At 33.6% G+C, this 19,415-nt stretch overlaps 1 protein-coding gene across 1 annotated transcript in view; it reads left to right on the plus strand.

Annotated features, from left to right (window-relative positions):
• Positions 1 to 14,202, plus strand: part of LOC149773244 (dual specificity mitogen-activated protein kinase kinase 5-like) — a 106,846-nt gene extending 92,644 nt beyond the window's left edge. Inside the window, exons 18-20 of the mRNA XM_089946559.1 lie at positions 619 to 680; positions 3,846 to 3,891; positions 10,052 to 14,202. Of these exons, the coding sequence (XP_089802685.1) occupies positions 619 to 680; positions 3,846 to 3,891; positions 10,052 to 10,156 (213 nt within the window). The 3' untranslated portion in view covers positions 10,157 to 14,202. The remainder of the gene's footprint in view (positions 1 to 618; positions 681 to 3,845; positions 3,892 to 10,051) is intronic.
• The last annotated feature ends 5,213 nt before the right edge of the window (positions 14,203 to 19,415 follow it).

Here is a 19,415-nt window from a genome sequence, read left to right on the forward strand (position 1 = left end):
TCACTTTGATGTGCTCATCTTTGCATAAAATTGTTCATTATTACATTCAAAAACTTTATTCTGAATTCTAATTAGGTGAACAGGTCACATGTGTTCAGCTGTAGTGCAACATATTGGCATCCTCTGTGATTTGAGCTGTACAAAATGTTGTTGTTGTTGTTGTTGTGGGATTTAACGCCATTTTTCAGCACACGATAGGCTATGCATGGCGGTCAGTATTAATGGTGGAGGAAGAACCCGGGAAAACCCCAGGAAGAACCACTGACCCACGAGAAGTTACTGGCAAGCTTCCTCACATACCCACCTTGGCCGAATCCTAGACTTGAACCCACGCAGGCAGAGGTGAGATGGCAATGATCCATAACGGAGAGCGCTTTAAGCCACTCGGCCACTCGGGGCCCCCTCTACAAAATAACACTGTGCTTGTGTGAGGATATTTTTAAATCACAGAATGAAAGTAATAAAACAATAGTTTTTATTTTGCTAAATGTATTTCTTAAGTGAGCTGTGAAATATAAAACTACATTTCATTTCGGTCAATATCATTTTCACAGGTCAGTAGAACAAAATATTAAACTCGACAAAAGCACTAAATTGTATAATATTTCTAAATTTCAGACATCACCAACTTTGCCTGAGGGAGTATTTTCTCCATATTTCATAGACTTTGTTGCCAGATGGTAAGTTACATGTCTACCAATTTTTTTACAGTGAAGCTCATCTTAAAGGACACCTGTATATACAGAACACTTGTACAGTTGACATTTTCAGCAGTTCCCAGTAAAAATACATCTATGATTTTGCTATAAAGGAAATTTGTTTGACATTGACAAAAGACACTAATATTTCTTCATTTGCATTGAAATAAAACAAAAATTGGTGGTTAAGTGTATTTTGGTAAATGTATAAAACATCCTTTGTATAAAACATCCTTTTTACACTCAGTACGTTTCATGTACAAAATGATAAAATGGGAAGTTGTTGTTGATGATTACATATCTTATTTATGCTCATAGAATTGCAAGTTTCATGTATTTCTATATTAAGCTAGATAGTCACATAATGATACATTTACATGTTTTGTAAACATGACACACCAGGGATTTCTTACTCTTTCTGATTTTAAAAGTTGCTTTCTTTTGTTTTTGGCCAGAGCACTGCATACATTACATAAAGGTTAAGAGTTTATGATCCTATTACAGGTAGAAAAATTCAGGGAAAGTTGTGTAGACTGTTATGTCAAGATCCTCAAAGTGACATATCAGTGTCAACCTGCTTGGTTTGGAGATCTCCTGGTGACATTTGTATTGTATTCCTTTGTCTTTTTGGTATGCGTTTGACAACATTTGTTAACAGTGACTAAAATATATTTCAGTTTATTTCTTGAGTTCCATTTTTATATTTTTAGCTATTTTTAATTAGAAGAACTGAACTTCATATTTTACAGGAATGTTGAAGTCATGAAGCTTGAAAATTGATTACATTCCATGCATGATGTGAAAATTGGTTACACACCATGCATGATGTGTGTTCGCTTCACTACAACTGATTAATGGAATGTGTAATCAGTTTTCAAGCCTCGTTACTCATTATTCCTTTAAACTATGTATGTTGCAATTAAGAATTAAAGTGTCAGTCAAATGGAGAACAGCATAGACTCAGATATGTCAGCACATATAACACCAGTTGATCAGGGTCCACGCTTTTAATTTTGTCAGTGTTATGATATAGACCTTGATCTGTCTGCACATATAACACCACTTGATCAGGGTCTTTGCTTTTATTAAATGATGTAGACCTGATTTGCCTGTGCATGATTAGGTAGATCTAGCTCAGTGCTGGTGATAGTTTTGTACTATATGCTGGTGAATGCTTGAGACTTTAAGACTGTTATCCATGCTATTTATGTTACATCCTCAAGATTGTGGCATTTTTCTGCAATAAGTTCAATCATGTGGTAATGTTTGAGCAATAAACAAGTCACAGATCGATTGATTTAGATTATTTTTTCTATTCAGCAGTTAGAGCTTGTAAATGGAAAGTTTATTGCTATGAGAACAGTGTCAAGTAGTCACAATTAGATTTTAGAATGGTTGTCATTTCATTCATCTTAAACTGGTTCTGTGAATATTGTTAGACTGAACCAAGTTTTTTCAGTTTATTATGAAGTGAATGAGAATTTTGGAACCAGTCTGTGATACAACAAATGTCATGACAGCTGATGTAAACCTTTTTAAGTCTGTGACAGACAAATAATGTTAGTGTATTGCCCATGTAACTCTCGAATCTGCTTATAATATGAGGAAAACTTGAATCCCAATTTTTCGGTTTAGAAAAGTCCAAAAGAATTTACCCTGATATATTGAACATGAAGAAAATTGTAATCAAAATTGGTAAACAAAATCCTGTTATATTATTTGGTTTATCAGGAAAAACGGTGGCTACTGTCTGGAAATTTGAATCAACACCATGAAACTCTCAACTTATATTAAGAAGTCTTACAGTTTGTCACAATTTCTTTACAAAAATTCTCAGTACACTATAAACAACAATCTTTGATAAAATATTTATCTGTGAAAATGTCACTAATGCCTAACCATAATGCCTACACTTTAAGAAATAAATGGCAATGAAGTATGTTTTGTCAAGGGAAATTCATGTTTTAGTTGTATATTTTAATTTGGCTTGATTGTAATTATCATAAATGCTATATGCCTTCTTGTATTCAAATGGGAAAAATGTCAATCCACTGTGCTAGTTATCTCCACAGGCATTACTTTAAGAACTTCATTAACTCCCAGCTGTTTTTATCTCCAATTTGTGGACATATTTGTTTTATTGTTACACTCAATTTAAGGCATACGTGCTTTGTATTATCATGTTAATTGTGTCTTTTGTATCAAATCAAAAAAAAGGAAATGGACTGAAAAAAGTTCAAATGCATGCAAATCCTACATGCATAACAGCTAGTGGAAACAGTCATGTGTTGGGTCAACTCATTTCAATTGACCACTCAAACACTTACAAATATTTTTTGTGTAAGTAATAATTAACTACATGAAATTATCCTTGTCATACACAGATGTGATCAAAGATAGCAAGGAAACCAAGTTAAAGGAGTACCCAGTAAATTCAAATCTTTTTTCATAGATACAGTTCATCACAGAGAAGCACATTTAAAATGTTGTAGTGAACTTAAAAATCCTGAATTGGCACTCAGAGATTTGCTCCAAGATAAGTGAAAGTTTCACTATTGCAATGAAATCACTACATCAGTATTTCATTAATAAATTAATATTTAGAAGTCAAATTTTAATGCTGATGGTCTTTTCATGAAACAAATAACTCTACTTTTTTTAACAAAAAGGATTTTGTTTTCTTCTGCTGAAAGCAGTGATGTAATACACAGTGAAAAAAATATTAATTTAAGCTAAAAAGCAAAATATTTAATTACATAAAATTGTTTATTACAATTATTCCCAATATGATTGTAAAACAAGTATTCAGTCATTTGAACAGTGCCACTCCCCACCCACCTTTTCATGATTTTCTCGATATATAGCCCAGATGCCACCCACTTCTTTATTTTTCAGAGGTCCTTTGGTAACTCACACCCTCACTTATAGTGGACACTGTTGTGCATGAGTTGTCAAGAGAGTTGTAATATTAAATTAAGCATTTGAAAGCTCTTAATTTATGAATAGAAAATGGTAGCCATGTCTTTTTTATTGCTCTATCAAACTAGGCAGTCAAATGTGAACAGTCTAGCTAAGAAGTCTGATGACAGACGTGATGGACTGGAGAAGGAGTACATTATACGAATCTTTACTTTAATTCTTTTACAGCATGCAGAAACGTCCTGCAGACAGGATAATGCCACAAGATATAACAGTAAGTTTGAGTTCATATCTTCATTACATTTCAAGATAACTGTGAAATGGTTTTACTATTCAGTTTTCATCCTTAATAAAGTACTAACAAAACTGTCTTTTTAATTATGAATAGGTCTAATGTAAATTGAATGTCAATTTATATGCCTTGCCAAGAATCATATATTTTTCACACAATGATCAGTGTTCCTTGGGTCATTAAGTCTTTTCTTGGTCCTGCAGCAGTGATGAAAATCAGATCACCACAAAAACAGCCAATTCACAGTATTGCTGGACATACCCGGTAGTTTAACTTCTCAGTTTCTTGTCTTCTTTTGACAGTCAAGTTGTACAGTGCAGAATATCTTTTGTTGTTTCAGAGTATAACATTTTCAGACTGTAGCACTGTTATGAATGTATGATTTAGCTGAATTATTTAAAATCTTAAGACTCGTATATGGAAAAAATGCATAATGGAAAATCGATGGTCTCTTTATATCTATAATTACACTTCACTCTGATAAATGCAGTAAATTGTGTTAAATAGGTGGCATGACTGAATGGACTTTTTATGAATGGATATTTTCTGAAATTCAGAATTATCCTGGGACAGGAACAGGAAACTAGTGTCACTCAGATGCTCTACAGCATCATGGATGTCTATCCAAATTAGCTGTTTGACATTTGGTGAATGGTTTCCTAATTAGTAAAATCCATTTGCTGATGATAATTCATTCTTACACTGAAATCTCTTTGAAGTAACTACCAATGAGAAGAAAACATTTTGGCTGGGTAGAAAAATGGGGCTGGGTAGAAGAGGTGGTTGTTGATAATAGGTTAACATGCACCATATTTTTATGATACAAATCTCATCATTGCTGATGCATCCCCTTCATTTTTCAAAATTATTGCAAGTATTTACATATGATTTCTTTGTCTAATAATACGGTCACTCGTTCTTTATGACCAATTTACTATGTTGACACCCATGTTTTATCACTGACCAAATTTATTAAGCTGACACCCATGTCTTGTCAAGGAACAGTTTATTAGGCTGACATACATGTCTTATCAGAGGAACATTTTATGAGGCTGACACCCATGTCTTATGACATGTGAGCATTTTATAAGGCTGACACCCATGTCTTATGACATGTGAGCATTTTATGAGGCTGACACCCATGTCTTATGACATGTGAACATTTTATGAGGCTGACACCCATGTCTTATGACATGTGAACATTTTATGAGGCTGACACTCATGTCTTATGACATGTGAGCATTTTATGAGGCTGATACATATGTCTTATCATGGTAGCAATTTATTAGGTGGACACCTACATCTTGTCATGGGACCAATTTATTAGGCTGACACCCATATCATATAATAATAATGACCGTATTTAAAGAGGGTAACACAATTAGCTAAGAACTAATATACCTTGAGGTGCTCCTACAAAGGAATTTATTTATGTTAGCTGCATCTCTGAAGCCACTCCATGTATTGGGTGTAGAAGGAGGAAATAGAATGGGCATTTCTAATCTCAACTGGAATACTATTCCAGAGCAGAGTTCTAGAGTATTGGAATTTTTTAAAAAATAACTCCTTATTTGGTTTGGGAATTTCATACTGTTTGGTAGACATGGATTGCAGGTGAGGAGTATTACCAGGTAGCTTATACAGTAATAGGAATAGTGATTGTAAATATTCAGGAGCATTATTATGGGATATCCTGTACGTTAATTTGGTTTTTCTCAAACAGATTTGGTCTTTAATAGGTAATATTTTTAACTTACCAGCTAAATTTTCCTTGCTTTCTTTCTGGATTGATATTAGCCCTAATGCTCTTTTTTGAAAATGTGTCAGCTTTGCTATGTTTTTATCATTTGAATTACCTCATACTGTATTACAGTAGTCTAAATGGGGTTGTATGTAACTATTATAAAATAGATTTCTGTGCCTTTCAAGGAGAAAATGTCTTATCCTACTGAGAAGCCATAAACTTGAATTGACTATTTTACTGATATGTTTGATATGTTCAGTCCATGATAGGTTATTATCTACCAGAACACCAAGTAGTCTATCATGACAGACCATTTGCAAATTTGTATCCTTCCACGTATGACATAGTTCATCACTTTCAAGATTTGTCCATTTTTTGCCTTGTTGAGATAAGTAATATTTTAGTTTTACCAGTATTTACCACCATGCCATTGCATGTGCACTAGTTTTCCAGTTTGTTTAGGGCATTCTGTAAAAAAATTTCAAGTTCATGCTTTGTGTTTTGGATGTCTGACAATGTTGTGTCATTTGCATAGAGATTTGTAGATGATATTGAGTCTCTTAGTAAAAGTGGTAGGTCATTAATAAATTAAATAAATTCTAATGGACCTAGAATTGAGCCTTGTGGTACTCCATATCTAATTGTTCCAGGTTCATACAGAACATTATTTATGTAAACATGTTGTGTTCTCTCACTTAAGTATGAAGTAAACCATCTAATTGTTAATTCATCACATTGGTAGATTTTTTCTGTTTCTTCAAAAGGATTTCATGATCCAATATGTCAAAAGCTTTCCTGAAATCTACAAATACAGATCCTATTATTCTACCTTGGTCAAGTGCTTGAAGCCATTTATCAGTTAGGGAGATCAAGGCAGTCTCACAGAAATGTTTCTGTCTAAAGACTGATTGATTAGGGTGTAACTGCATGTGTTTGGTTAAATATGACATGATTGAGTCATGGACATGTTTTTCAATTATTTTTTGACAAGTTTGATGGTATTGAGATTGGTCGGTAGTTATCAGCATCATCCTTAGAACCAGATTTGTGAATAGGAGTTACATTTGCAGTTTTCCATATTTTGGGGACAGATGAGGTTGCAATACTTGAATTAATTATGAATGTTATGCTATCTACAATAGCAGAGGCAGAAGATTTAATGAGTCGTGGACCAATCTGATCAAGTCCTGTTGCTTTCTTGGTATCAAGTTCACTGAGATATTTTTTAACAAAGTTTTTTGATACTGGTGGGATAGAGAAACATACCTCCTTAGAGATTTTGCTGCTGCAGAACTTAATCAGTTCATTAAAGTTGTTTTCTATCACTGGTTCTTTTAACATTGTGGCAATGTTAGAGAAAAATCATTGAAAACATTTGCATTATCAGTGTCATCAGTGACTATGGTGTCATTTACCAGAAGTGAGCGAATTTTATTTGTCTGATCTTTTTTTGTTTATCCAGTGAGTTCATTGAAGACTTTCCAAATGGAGTTTGTGTTGCTGTTTTTGTTTTCAAGCAATGATTGATGATAAGTTTTTTAGTTTTTTTAATCATACTTGTTATTTTATTTCTCCATACTTTATATTGTGCATGGTTTCCCATAGCCTTGAAATGGCCTCATGTTTTCATAGCATCTAGGATTTCAGTAGTAAGCCAGTTATGTTGAATTTCAGTCTTTAGTCGATGTACTTTCAGTGGTGCATGCTTAGGGACTACATCCGTGAATAAGTCAGTCCACACCCTCAGAGCTTAATCTATATCATCCAAATTTTGGATCATATTCCATGGAACTTTATATAAAATTGTTCTTCATTAAAAATTTTGAACAGTCTGTAAGTGATAGTTTAGGGTGTATTTTTCTTATTTTTTTTGTATTTAACCTTTCTTGTCAAAAAAGTAGGATAGTGGTCACTAAGACCAACATTCGGTACTTTAACACAAGCCACATTGTCTGGTAGTTTGGTATAAATGTGATCAATAAGAGTGCTTGATTTTTCTGTTACCCTTGTGGGCTCATTTACCAGCTGGACTAGGCCTAATGATTCAATAAATTCCTTCCAGTTGTTCCTTTTTTGAGTATTGAGAAGGTCCTTATTTATATCGCCAAGCATACATGTTTCTCTCTCCTGTGCAAGAACATTTTCCATTTGTTTCAAAGAGTTATCATTCCAATTTGCTTTGGAGGAAGGTGGCCTATAAATGAAACCAACTAGGAATGATTTTGGTTATTTTGAAAAATTTCCGCCCAGATACTCTCAATTTCATGTGACTCCAAGTTAAGTTTCCTTTCTGCATTTACATCTTCCCTAATGTATAAAACAATACCTCCCCCTGCTGTCTCTCTGTCCCAGCGTAATGGTTTATTGTAACCTTGACACTGAAATAGATCATCATTGTGGTTATCATTTAATTTTGGTTTCAGTGAGTCATAAAACACGTATATTATTTTCTTTGGAAGACAACGTTAACTTCATCTGGTCTATTTTTCCCACTATACCTTGTACATTTAAGTGACCTTTGTATTTAGTTTCATATCAATTATAGTCATCATGCAATGGGGTACTCACTGAGATTGCCTCCATACTACTTTTATCATTCTAACATCCTATTTCTATATTTAAATGTTCATATATTATATTAGCATCTTCAAAGTCACATACAGACCCTGAAAATCCATTAACTTTTGTGTCCAATGAATAGTTAGAGACAAGAGTCACATTATGTACATTTAGATTTGTTGTAAATGAAGCATTGTCATTCTCCTCTTTGCCAGCTTGTTAATATGTAGAATACATTGATTGACAAAGTCTTTGTTTGTGTCCCTATTTATGGCACCTGAAGCACTCAATCTGTTTGCCATGATGGCATACCTGTGTCATGTGCCTAGTTTCTCCACAGTAGAGACAGTACTCTTCATTATAGTGCCTGAAAATGAGGGCATACATGTTAATATTTCTCAGTAATTGAGAAGTTCCTTTTCCGCATAAATTAATTTTGTCTCTGTGGTAGAGACTTAGGTTGACATCCTGGTTCTGAAGAAAGAAAGATGTGTATTGTGGAATGTACTGTAGGTTGAAGTCTTCACATAGGTCAATTATCAGATCATCGATTTCTTTCACCTTTGTGTTGTAGTCCTGATATCATTATTTTACATGTATTTGGGCTGCAGTACCTAGCAGCATATAGTAAACTTTCAAAATCTGTTCTGATTTGATTTAGTGACCTTCTTTCACTGGCATCTTTTCCACCTACTAAAATAATAATTTAGTTGTATTTGGTTAGGTCAGTATTCATTATTCTGTCCATGATGTTGTCGATATTTGCACCTCTTAGTGTCTGTACATCTGTTTTAAAAAGTCTCCTTGGTATTATACTTTTCAATATTGAGGAGCCAATTATTAGAGTCCTATCTTTTCTGGCATGTGATGTCATGTGTTGGACTCTGGATTGTATTTCAGACACATCTCTTGGAGGAAGAGAGGCTGAAATTTGTGTTTCGGTTGTGTGAACTACTCAATCTGATGTTGACACATTTGTTTGAGCACTGGGAAATGCAGTTGTTGGTGCAGGCAACAGACTTGTCTGAGCTGTGGGCCATGGGTGTACACTTATTGCTGTTGCAGGTGTGACACATGACTGAGAGAGGGGTTACTTTTGTTTGCAATGCAGGATTACTTTGGGTATCGGTTTTTATTTGCATGGTCATTTTACATTTTCTCTTGGCTGGTATTGTGATTGTCTGTGTCTGAGCATCTGACACTGTTGCTATTTGGGAGTCTGTCTTCACATGAGGTTACTTGCTCATTAATCCTTCCCTGTGTTGACTTAATTGCATGTAACTGTAGTTTTCATTCATCAGTTTGGGCCTCCAAGTTCCTAATTGTTTTTTGACTTAGACACATGTAGAAATCATTAAGGTTTAAGCCATCACTGTCATGGTCATAATTTATGGAGCATGTAATTGCCTGACACTCTGTAGGGGTGTTAATTTTATTGCCTGAGTCATTTAGGTCAAAGACTTTAGGAGCTGTTTCATTTTTGGTACTACATCTAGTTACCGGTGTATCATGGGCCCAACATCTAGTTACTGGTGTGTCGTGGGCCCTACATCTAGTTACTGGTGTATCATGGGCCCAACTTATTAAGCTGTCACCCATGTTGTTATTATTAATATTATTATTATTATTATTATTATTATTAATATTATTGTTATTATTATTAATATTATTATTATTATTATTATTATTACTATTATTATTATTATTATTATTATTATTATTATTATTATTGTTATTATTATTATTATCATTATTATTATTATTAATATTATTGTTATTATTATTAATATTATTATTATTATTATTATTATTATTATTATTGATATTTGTATTTTCCAGGCACATCCATTTATTCAGCAGTACAGTGATGGAAACACCAGCATAATAGCTGCTTGGGTACAAGCTAAATTGTCACAAATGCAAAATTATCAAACTACTTCCTGAAAATATCACATGACAGTATTATTTATTTTTGTGTATCACATGTGAATTAATGTCATACATTTTGTTGAATGCCAACAAATATGTGATCAGTAATTGTTTGTGTTAGGAATGTGACTTGAATAGAATTGATGGGACTTCATTGGAAGGAAAACAGATAGAGGGTTAGATAACATTAGTAGAACCCTTACTCATCACCTCAGTAGACCTTGGTTTAAAACCAGATTTTAGCATGTGCAAAGGTGTTACAGCTGGTTCTTTGGATGCCTCCACTCCAACGGCTACTTCATGTCAGCATTGAAGTGTTACAACAGTGTGGTCATAAACTAAGTAACATAAAAAAATCAAACCCAACAAATTGTGTAAAACTTAAACAATTTAATTATCAAAGTTATAAATGAAAAATATGAGAGGAACTTACAGTATTATAAAGTAAATCCAAACTAATACTTATAAAAGTCTATGAAAGTTCTAATGAAAAGTTCCTTATAAATTGTATAACTGGAAATATACTGGTCTTCCAAAAACAATGACATGAAGATGGCAGTGTCCGAAATTCCTCTGAATAATTTATAACAGTTCCAGAATAATGCTATAGTCCACTTTCTATTTCCTATGAACAGTCCAAACAAAATGTTTTTCCTCTTGAATAATACTTAAGTACAACATAAAGCACGTTTGCAGACTTACAACAGGAACACAAGAAATGCGAATGACTCCAAGATCAGAGTGAAACTGACTGCTCAGTCCTCTCTTTATATGCACCCTCTGTTGCAACTATATTTTGCAGTAGACCCCATGTGACAGATCACACTACTGATTTTGCATCAAACTTGCCTATTCATGTGACCTAGCCCAACCAATGAGAATTTAATAAATTCTTCTAGAACAATAAAAACCTCATCAAATTCTGTCAGTGAGAAATTAAGCCAAAGGTGCCATTTAAGTCATATATTTAAGATTATTATTAGTGAATCTCAAGACATATGTCATCATCTATTTATAGATCCTATGCAATACTATGCTTTTAACAGATTCAAGTCATTAAGCAAAACTAAATAAAGATATTCTGTAAAATTTACAGCCATGAACAAAAATTATAAAAATGAGGTCAAATCATCTACCGTGAGTTACAAAAAATATTGATATAGATAATAGGAGTGCATTGATTGAAGAGTTCTACATGACCATTGCATTGTGGATGGTATATCTTAATGACCAAATGTTTCATTGATTGGAGCTTAATACTGACTTCTTTCATGATAGCAGAGACAAACTTTGTTCCCACATCAGTAAGGATCTCTTTTGGAATATCTGACCTGTAAATATATCTAGCAGAACCTTTGCAAACGTGTCAGTGTAGAAAACTGCAGAGAAGTTTCCCATGCAATTCTATAGGCCTGGGGTACAAGCTGATGTTACTAGATATTGTAAATCATGTAGTGTTTGCCAAAAAGATTCCTCATTGTTTTGTGATAAACATGCCACTTGTTTACCATCAATAGATACAGTAGCATAGATATTCTATATTTAATATATTCATTTACAAAACCCAGTTACAAAACAAGAGTCAGATACATACTGACTGTCATAAATCTGTAGTTTTCTTTGTGGCAAGATGGCACGAAAATATAACATCCTGACATTTTTACAAAATTTTTCGTACAGCCACTTGCCACACAGAACTTGCATGCTGCAACAGGTATTAATATGCATCCAGACAGGACTTTTCCTCTAGCTCCACACAGGGAAAGGTGTGTTTTTTTTATTATGATTACAGCTGTTACTTATCCAGTTGATATTGATCATGTGGCATAAAAGTGAGACACTGTCTGGATTGAAACAGGCTGCATCCTACAATACAGGCAACCAAGCTAACAACCAAGCTAGCAAACCAACTTCAAATAAACAATTAGGGTAAATACAAAATATCCAGAATGCCTATAACATTAATATAGTCATTAGTATATAAACAGTTATTATAATTATCCATTGTGCTTCATTGCTTCATCAGTGTAGATAAGGCGTATGAAATTTTAAACAGTGGTACCTTTTTTGAAAGTGAATAACTTGAATGCATATTGTCAGTGCATTTAAAACAAAATATCTTTCAGTATATGAAATTGCTATAGAAAGAGGAATAAAAAATATTCAATTTGATTCAGTTCATACTATTACGTATGCAACAATACCTCTTCAAATTACCTGTCAACAACAAAATTTGACATCTGTTTTCCATCCTGCCATATATTTCAGAATTTAAAAACTTGTATACTGGTGATATCTGTTGGAGTTTTGTTTAATTATGAACAGATGATTCTATTATTTACAAGCCTTGGCAAGCTAAAGATGTATGATATTCAATAATGTTCATAAATTTGATTATAAGTGACCTATTTATCACATGGTGTATGAAATTGTCTGAATTCTTTCAACAGAAATTAGTTAAGGAAATAGTTTTAACGATGTATCTTTGCCTGAAACACTACCTTTGAATTCATTATATAATATAACACCAATCATAACTTAATGAGTTAATATTATCCATTTAATTTACTGTAATGTAATAAATTAATGTCATTCAAGATTTACTGAAGTAAATTTTCTCTAATATTTTGTAAAGAAGATGCATGATATAAATATTGGTGTTTGCTGGGACTGACAGATCTGAAAGTTTGTAGAAGGGGTTTTATTTAAGTAGCCACATTTCCTGATTGCCATTTTGCATGAGGGATGTAATATTCTTTTGCATGAGGGATGCAATATTCTAAAGACTGAGCAGAGCCACAATTGCTCATATAGTAAAGCCACAGACTGATAATCTTAGGGTTTTCATTTGATTTCTGTCAGTCTGAGTTGCCAATGATGTGTTAAAAGTGCTGTTTGGAACCAGAAAAACAGTGACTGTGGAGATGATATTGTGGATGTAAAGATTGATGTGTTTTGTTAGTTTTAAACATTCCTCACTATTACTTATAATTCTTGTTATATATATTGTTGATGATCTAATCATGACCACACCTTATTTCCTGTCACACATCAGTTTTGATAAGTTATGAAAAAACACAGCCAAAACTTTAAATTTTTGTACATTTATAAGTCGTTTTAAATGTGTTGCAAGGATGCTGAAATGAAAGGTTCACAAACATTTAATGACAATAAAATATTGTGATTAATTGTTTAATAAATATGAGATATGAAACTTAGTGATGGCATTTAATAAATTATAAATAGACTAGCTACAGTAGTTTCATTGGTGAAACATATGATTTGTAATCCAAGGCCAGTCCAGGTCAGCCACCTGCCTTTGTATGTCTTTGGGAAAGGTATTTAGATTTCATTCCTCCACACGATATATCCTATACTGTGCTGAATGTAATGTTATAAAAAGGAAACAGCATTTAGATTCAGTTTGTATTGATAGAGTGATATTTTAACTGGAATTATTTTAAAGTCTACTTTTTTACATAGTTACTGACTATTTCATTCTATCAGTGAGATGATGTTGCAAAAAGCAGTTATTTTTTTAAAATGTCATTCATCACTTTGTTTAGTACCAACTGTGTTGAGTTTACTTAAAAAGTCGTGATATTTTATATACTAATTGTCTGTTTCATTATTGTTCAACCAATGTACATATCAGGCATTATAATTAGAGATTTATTACAGTTCTGTTTTGTGATATTTGACATGTATACTCAGAGTACCTATTATCAGCAGTGGAAAGTTTTGAGCTAGTGATTGCAAAGAAATAAACAGAAGTTTTATTGTAATTTAGGTACATGAAAATGAAAACAGGAAACACTTACCTGTACTTAGCAGGGATTTTAAAAAAAGTTGTCTTTTCAATGCTTTCATTGTGATGGACAACATAAACTAGGAAGCCTTAAACCTTGAAAATGCATTGGTTCTTAAGATACATTGTTTGAACCATAAAAGTGTTACAGATGTGATATTTTATCAAGGAGTGTATTAGGTAGCAGACTACATGTATTATTGGATGTTTCTTGTTGATTGTGGTGATTATTAAATAAAGTATGGTATGCTTATATTGTCTTTATGGACCTAATTTTAGACCAGGAGTTCTAGTGTTGTACTTTTACATCATTTATTGCAATGACATGCATTATATTTTCAAGCTCTACAGGTTATAGAGATCTTATGGGATCGTTTTTCTTCTTCCATCAACCATTCATGCTTTATACTAAGTTATTTTTATTACTCCAAGCTACTTTGAGGATTGCCTTGCAACTGTACATGATCATTCATCCCAAGGTCTACTTGGACCTAAATGATACTAGATGTTAGACATGTATCTAAATGATACTTGATGCTAGACATGTATCTAAATTATTACTAGATGCTAGACATGCATCTAAATGATACTAGATGCTAGACATGTATCTAAATGATACTAGATGCTAGACATGCATCTAAATGATACTAGATGCTTTACATGTATCTAAATGATACTAGATGCTAGGCATGTATCTAAATGATACTAGATGCTAGAAATGTATCTAAATGATACTAGATGCTGACATGCATTTAAATGATACTATATGCTAGACATGCATCTAAATGATACTAGATGCTTTACATGTATCTAAATGATACTAGATGCTAGGCATGTATCTAAATGATACTAGATGCTAGACATGCATCTAAATCATACTAGATGCTGGACATGCATTTAAATCATACTATATGCTAGACATGTATCTAAATGATACTAGATACTGGACATGTATCTAAATGATACTAGATGCTAGACATGTATCTAAATGAGACTAGATGCTAGACATGCATCTAAATCATACTAGATGCTAGACATGTATTTAAATCATACTAGATGCTGGACATGCATGTAAGTGATACTAGATGCTAGACATGCATGTAAATGATACTAGATGCTAGACATGCATCTAAATGATACTAGATGCTAGACATGTATCTAAATGATACTAGATGCTAGACATGCATCTAAATGATACTAGATGCTTTACATGTATCTAAATGATACTAGATGCTAGGCATGTATCTAAATGATACTAGATGCTAGAAATGTATCTAAATGATACTAGATGCTGACATGCATTTAAATGATACTAGATGCTAGACATGCATCTAAATCATACTATATGCTAGACATGTATCTAAATGATACTAGATGTTGGACATGCATGTAAGTGATACTAGATGCTAGACATGCATCTAAATGAGACTAGATGCTAGACATGCATTTGAATGATTCTAGATGCTAGACATGCATCTAAATCATACTAGATGCTAGACATGTATTTAAATCATACTAGATGCTGGACATGCATGTAAGTGATACTAGATGCTAGACATGCATCTAAATGATATTAGATGCTAGACATGCATGTAAATGATACTAGATGCTAGACATGTATCTAAATGATATTAGATGCTAGACATGCATGTAAATGATACTAGATGCTAGACATGTATCTAAATGATACTAGATGCTGGACATGTATCTAAATGACACTAGATGCTAGACATGCATGTAAATGATGCTAGATGCTAGACATGCATCTAAATGATGCTAGATGCTAGACATGATCCAAGCACACTGGTAACTAAAACTGGCTACTCCCTTATGCTAAAAAAAATCAGCCTGAATTAGTCTAAAGTACACCATCTTTAGCACCTATTCAAATAGGAAAAATGAATTTTGCCAGACTAGACAATACCAGCTTCTGAAAATGCAATGAATGAATTACCAAGTATATCAAATGTAAAAAAAAGTTATCTGCACTTTTTTATACAATTTACCTCTGAAGTTCAGGAAGTGAAAATGACCAATTGGAGCTCGCAGTTTTTTAAAGATGCACATCTGGAGTAAGGCCAAGCTGTATACTCTATAACCCATATTACACCAATCAATCATGCACTAAAATAAAGGGAATTAAAGGTTTTTTTTAACAATACCTAAGATATGCAATGTCTTTTTTAAATAGCCAGTATATCACGTGAGGAAACCCAGAGAGCCATGATATCTCATGTGGCAGACCGTTAGACTTTTAATCCACGGGTAGCGGATTCGATATATGCACATAACATCCCGATCGACTGCCTCATTGTGTCATTGTGAAAGATACGCAGCACCCATTTCCTCAGCAAGAAATAATTGCTGATGTATTTAAAGTGTCGTTTAAATACACAAAAGCAAACATTTCGTAATGAGTCCAGGGAGATTGTTACGAAATACACAAAAGCAAACAAATCGTAATGAAATCATGGAGATTGCCATGAATAATACAAAAAGCAAGCAAATCGTAATGAAATCAGGGAGGTTGACATGAAATACACAAAGCAAACAAATCGTAATGAAATCAGGGAGGTTGCCATTAAATACACAAAGCAAACAAATTGTAATGAAATCGGGGAGGTTGACATGAAATACACAAAGCAAACAAATCGTAATGAAATCAGGGAGGTTGCCATGAAATACACAAAAGCAAACAAATCGTAATGAAATCAGGGAGGTTGTCATTAAATACACAAAAAGCAAACAAATCGTAATGAAATCAGGGAGATTGCCATGAAATACAGAAAAGCAAACAAATCGTAATGAAATCGGGGAGATTGCCATGAAATATACAAAAAGCAATCAAATCGTAATGAAATCAGGGAGGTTGCCATGAAATACACAAAAGCAAACAAATCGTAATGTAATCAGGGAGTTTGCCATGAAATACACAAAAGCAAACAAATCGTAACGAAATCAGGGAGAGTGCCATTAAATACACAAAAGCAAACAAATCGTAATGAAATCAGGGAGATTGCCATGAAATATACAAAAAGCAATCAAATCGTAATGAAATCAGGGAGATTGCCATTAAATACACAAAAGCAAACAAATCGTAATGAAATCAGAGATTGCCATGAAATACACAAAAGCAAACAAATCGTAATGAAATCGGGGAGATTGCCATGAAATACAGAAAGCACGCAGAGGTCTTCCTTATGAACAACTCATCAACCAAAACTTGGTGAACATATCGGACGGATAAATATGGAATAATGCAATAACAATATTATACGGCATACTGATACTACCACTACTACTACTATACAATGCTAATAATAATAATAATAAGATGGAGAAAATGATAATGATTAACTATGAAATGAAAGAAATTTGCTCTTTTTTCAACAAAAGCAATAACGTATATGAGAACGATACATGTATATTTCCCTGTCGCATTCGTAGTGGAGGTATTGTATATGTACTTGTAATAAATGTATTTTTTCCTTGACAGCTTGGATTACATGCCTTGGTTTAAAACCCCACTTCAGTTCTACTTGTCTACAGATACTTCAGCAATGTCAAGGAATATATTAGGCCTCAAAATGCCTTCTTCTTATTTCCTTCTTCTTCATCCTATTATCATTATTATTATTATTATTATTATTATTATTATTATTATTATTTGTATTATTATTTTGTCGTAATAAACAATGAGTACAAAAGGCCTGAAAACTTTAGCCTGTCTATGACAAGTAAACGTTGCTCAGGTTTCAAGTTTGAATATTCGTGTAACGTGGTTATCTACGCAAGTTTTATCTGACTCCACTCAGATCGCAAGATAAATGAGATTATAATCGAAGTCAAATGTAGCGAGGAGATTCTTATTCAGTTTTATTTTGTTTATCTTTTTAATTATGGTGCGGGGACGGGAAGGTTTAAGCGTCTTCAGGCTAGGATGCCCAAAACATTCACGTAAGATGAAAATAATAGTTTGTATTATCGTCACTTATCCCCTACGTCAGCACGTGTGACCCTTTAATCCGTGCCCGTCTTGCACTAGTTATGTTTTCCATTTATCCCCAGACTACTAATGCCGCCCAAGCAAGCCACGGAAAGAGAGGACGACAGCAGGACCGACGCCCGTCTAGAGAGGAAAGCCCTACTGGGTCCGCTTTCTCTTATCCGCCTCCTTGTCCTCTTCCATCCATCCATCCGACCAACCATCCATCCAACTATCCATCCATCCTTTCGCCTTGCAACTGTCACACTGTATGTCAAATATATGTCCAGTTATTTATTTGCATGATCTTTCTCTCTCCTAAAGCCGAAAAATGCAGTAGCTACATTCCAGGATAAAACATTCCTGAGTTGGAAATTCTCTTATTATGTATTTTGTTTCTTTTAGTGTATTGATCGTACTTGCTGTTTCCGAAAAGGTACCCAGTGATGTTTTAAGGGTGAAATGGTAAAATGGCGCCTGGGGCCAATGGCGCCCATGGTGACGTTGAGAGCCCAGTGAACCGAAGCTGGAGGAAGGTTCTTGAGAGGGGCACCTCCCACGAGCGGGGAGTTTGGGGGAGCCTTGTGAACTCACCCCAGAAGAGGCCAAGGCGCAGCCCTGTCCGCCAACGATCTGTCTGTAATTTAATTCCATTTCATGGCTTTTAAGGTATCTAAATTATGTCGTTCACACAAGACAGTCAAGCACAATTGCATGCATATCTGTCATTTCCTCATTTGGCACATTAATCAAATTAAGATTTTAATTACCAAAACACCTTACACCCTACACATTTAATTCTAAAACTTATTGAACAATTGTAATGAGTCTATGCTCTTAAAATAAGTAACAGAAAAGAGCGAAGACAATAAGCTTTGTAAAATTTAACAAATAATTTATTTCCCTAGAATGCAAAGTGAAAAATGAGAATAAAAGAACGTACGATTTTACGAATTAAATCCAAAAATAATTCAAGAATTATAAAATAAAATTCCTATCAATGAAAAGCTCTTAAGTTAATCTCGGTTCAAATCCCAATGAAATTCAGTATGGAAGACGACGACATCTGTAATAGACAGCGTTGTTCTGATGTGTCAAAAGTCTCTTGTTGAAACACAGAAAATATATTTCCAGTTTTTAATTCTATATAAATTCCAGTAAATGTCTTTGCTGAAGAATTATCAGAGCACTTTTGTATTTCCATGAAAAACAATCACTTGAATTCACTAATTTGAAGAAAAATAAAATTCAGCAAAAGTTGGTCACAACATAAAACAAGTTAACGTTTCAAATATTTTAGCACGACTGACTAGCTTTGATCAATACATCTGTTATACGACTAAGACGCAAAACAGAATCCCGGATGAGTGGCAAAAGTTCATCCTTCTGGAAAAAAATGGAAGTTTGTTTACCAATTGATACATACTTGATGTCACGTAGATCATCTATGACCATGACTCAATGATTCTTACTCTGAGAAA

The sequence above is a fragment of the Sinohyriopsis cumingii genome, unplaced genomic scaffold, assembly GCF_028554795.1.
Source record: "Sinohyriopsis cumingii isolate HCF-2022 unplaced genomic scaffold, ASM2855479v2 utg000744l, whole genome shotgun sequence".
NCBI classification, from domain to species: Eukaryota; Metazoa; Mollusca; class Bivalvia; order Unionida; family Unionidae; genus Sinohyriopsis; species Sinohyriopsis cumingii.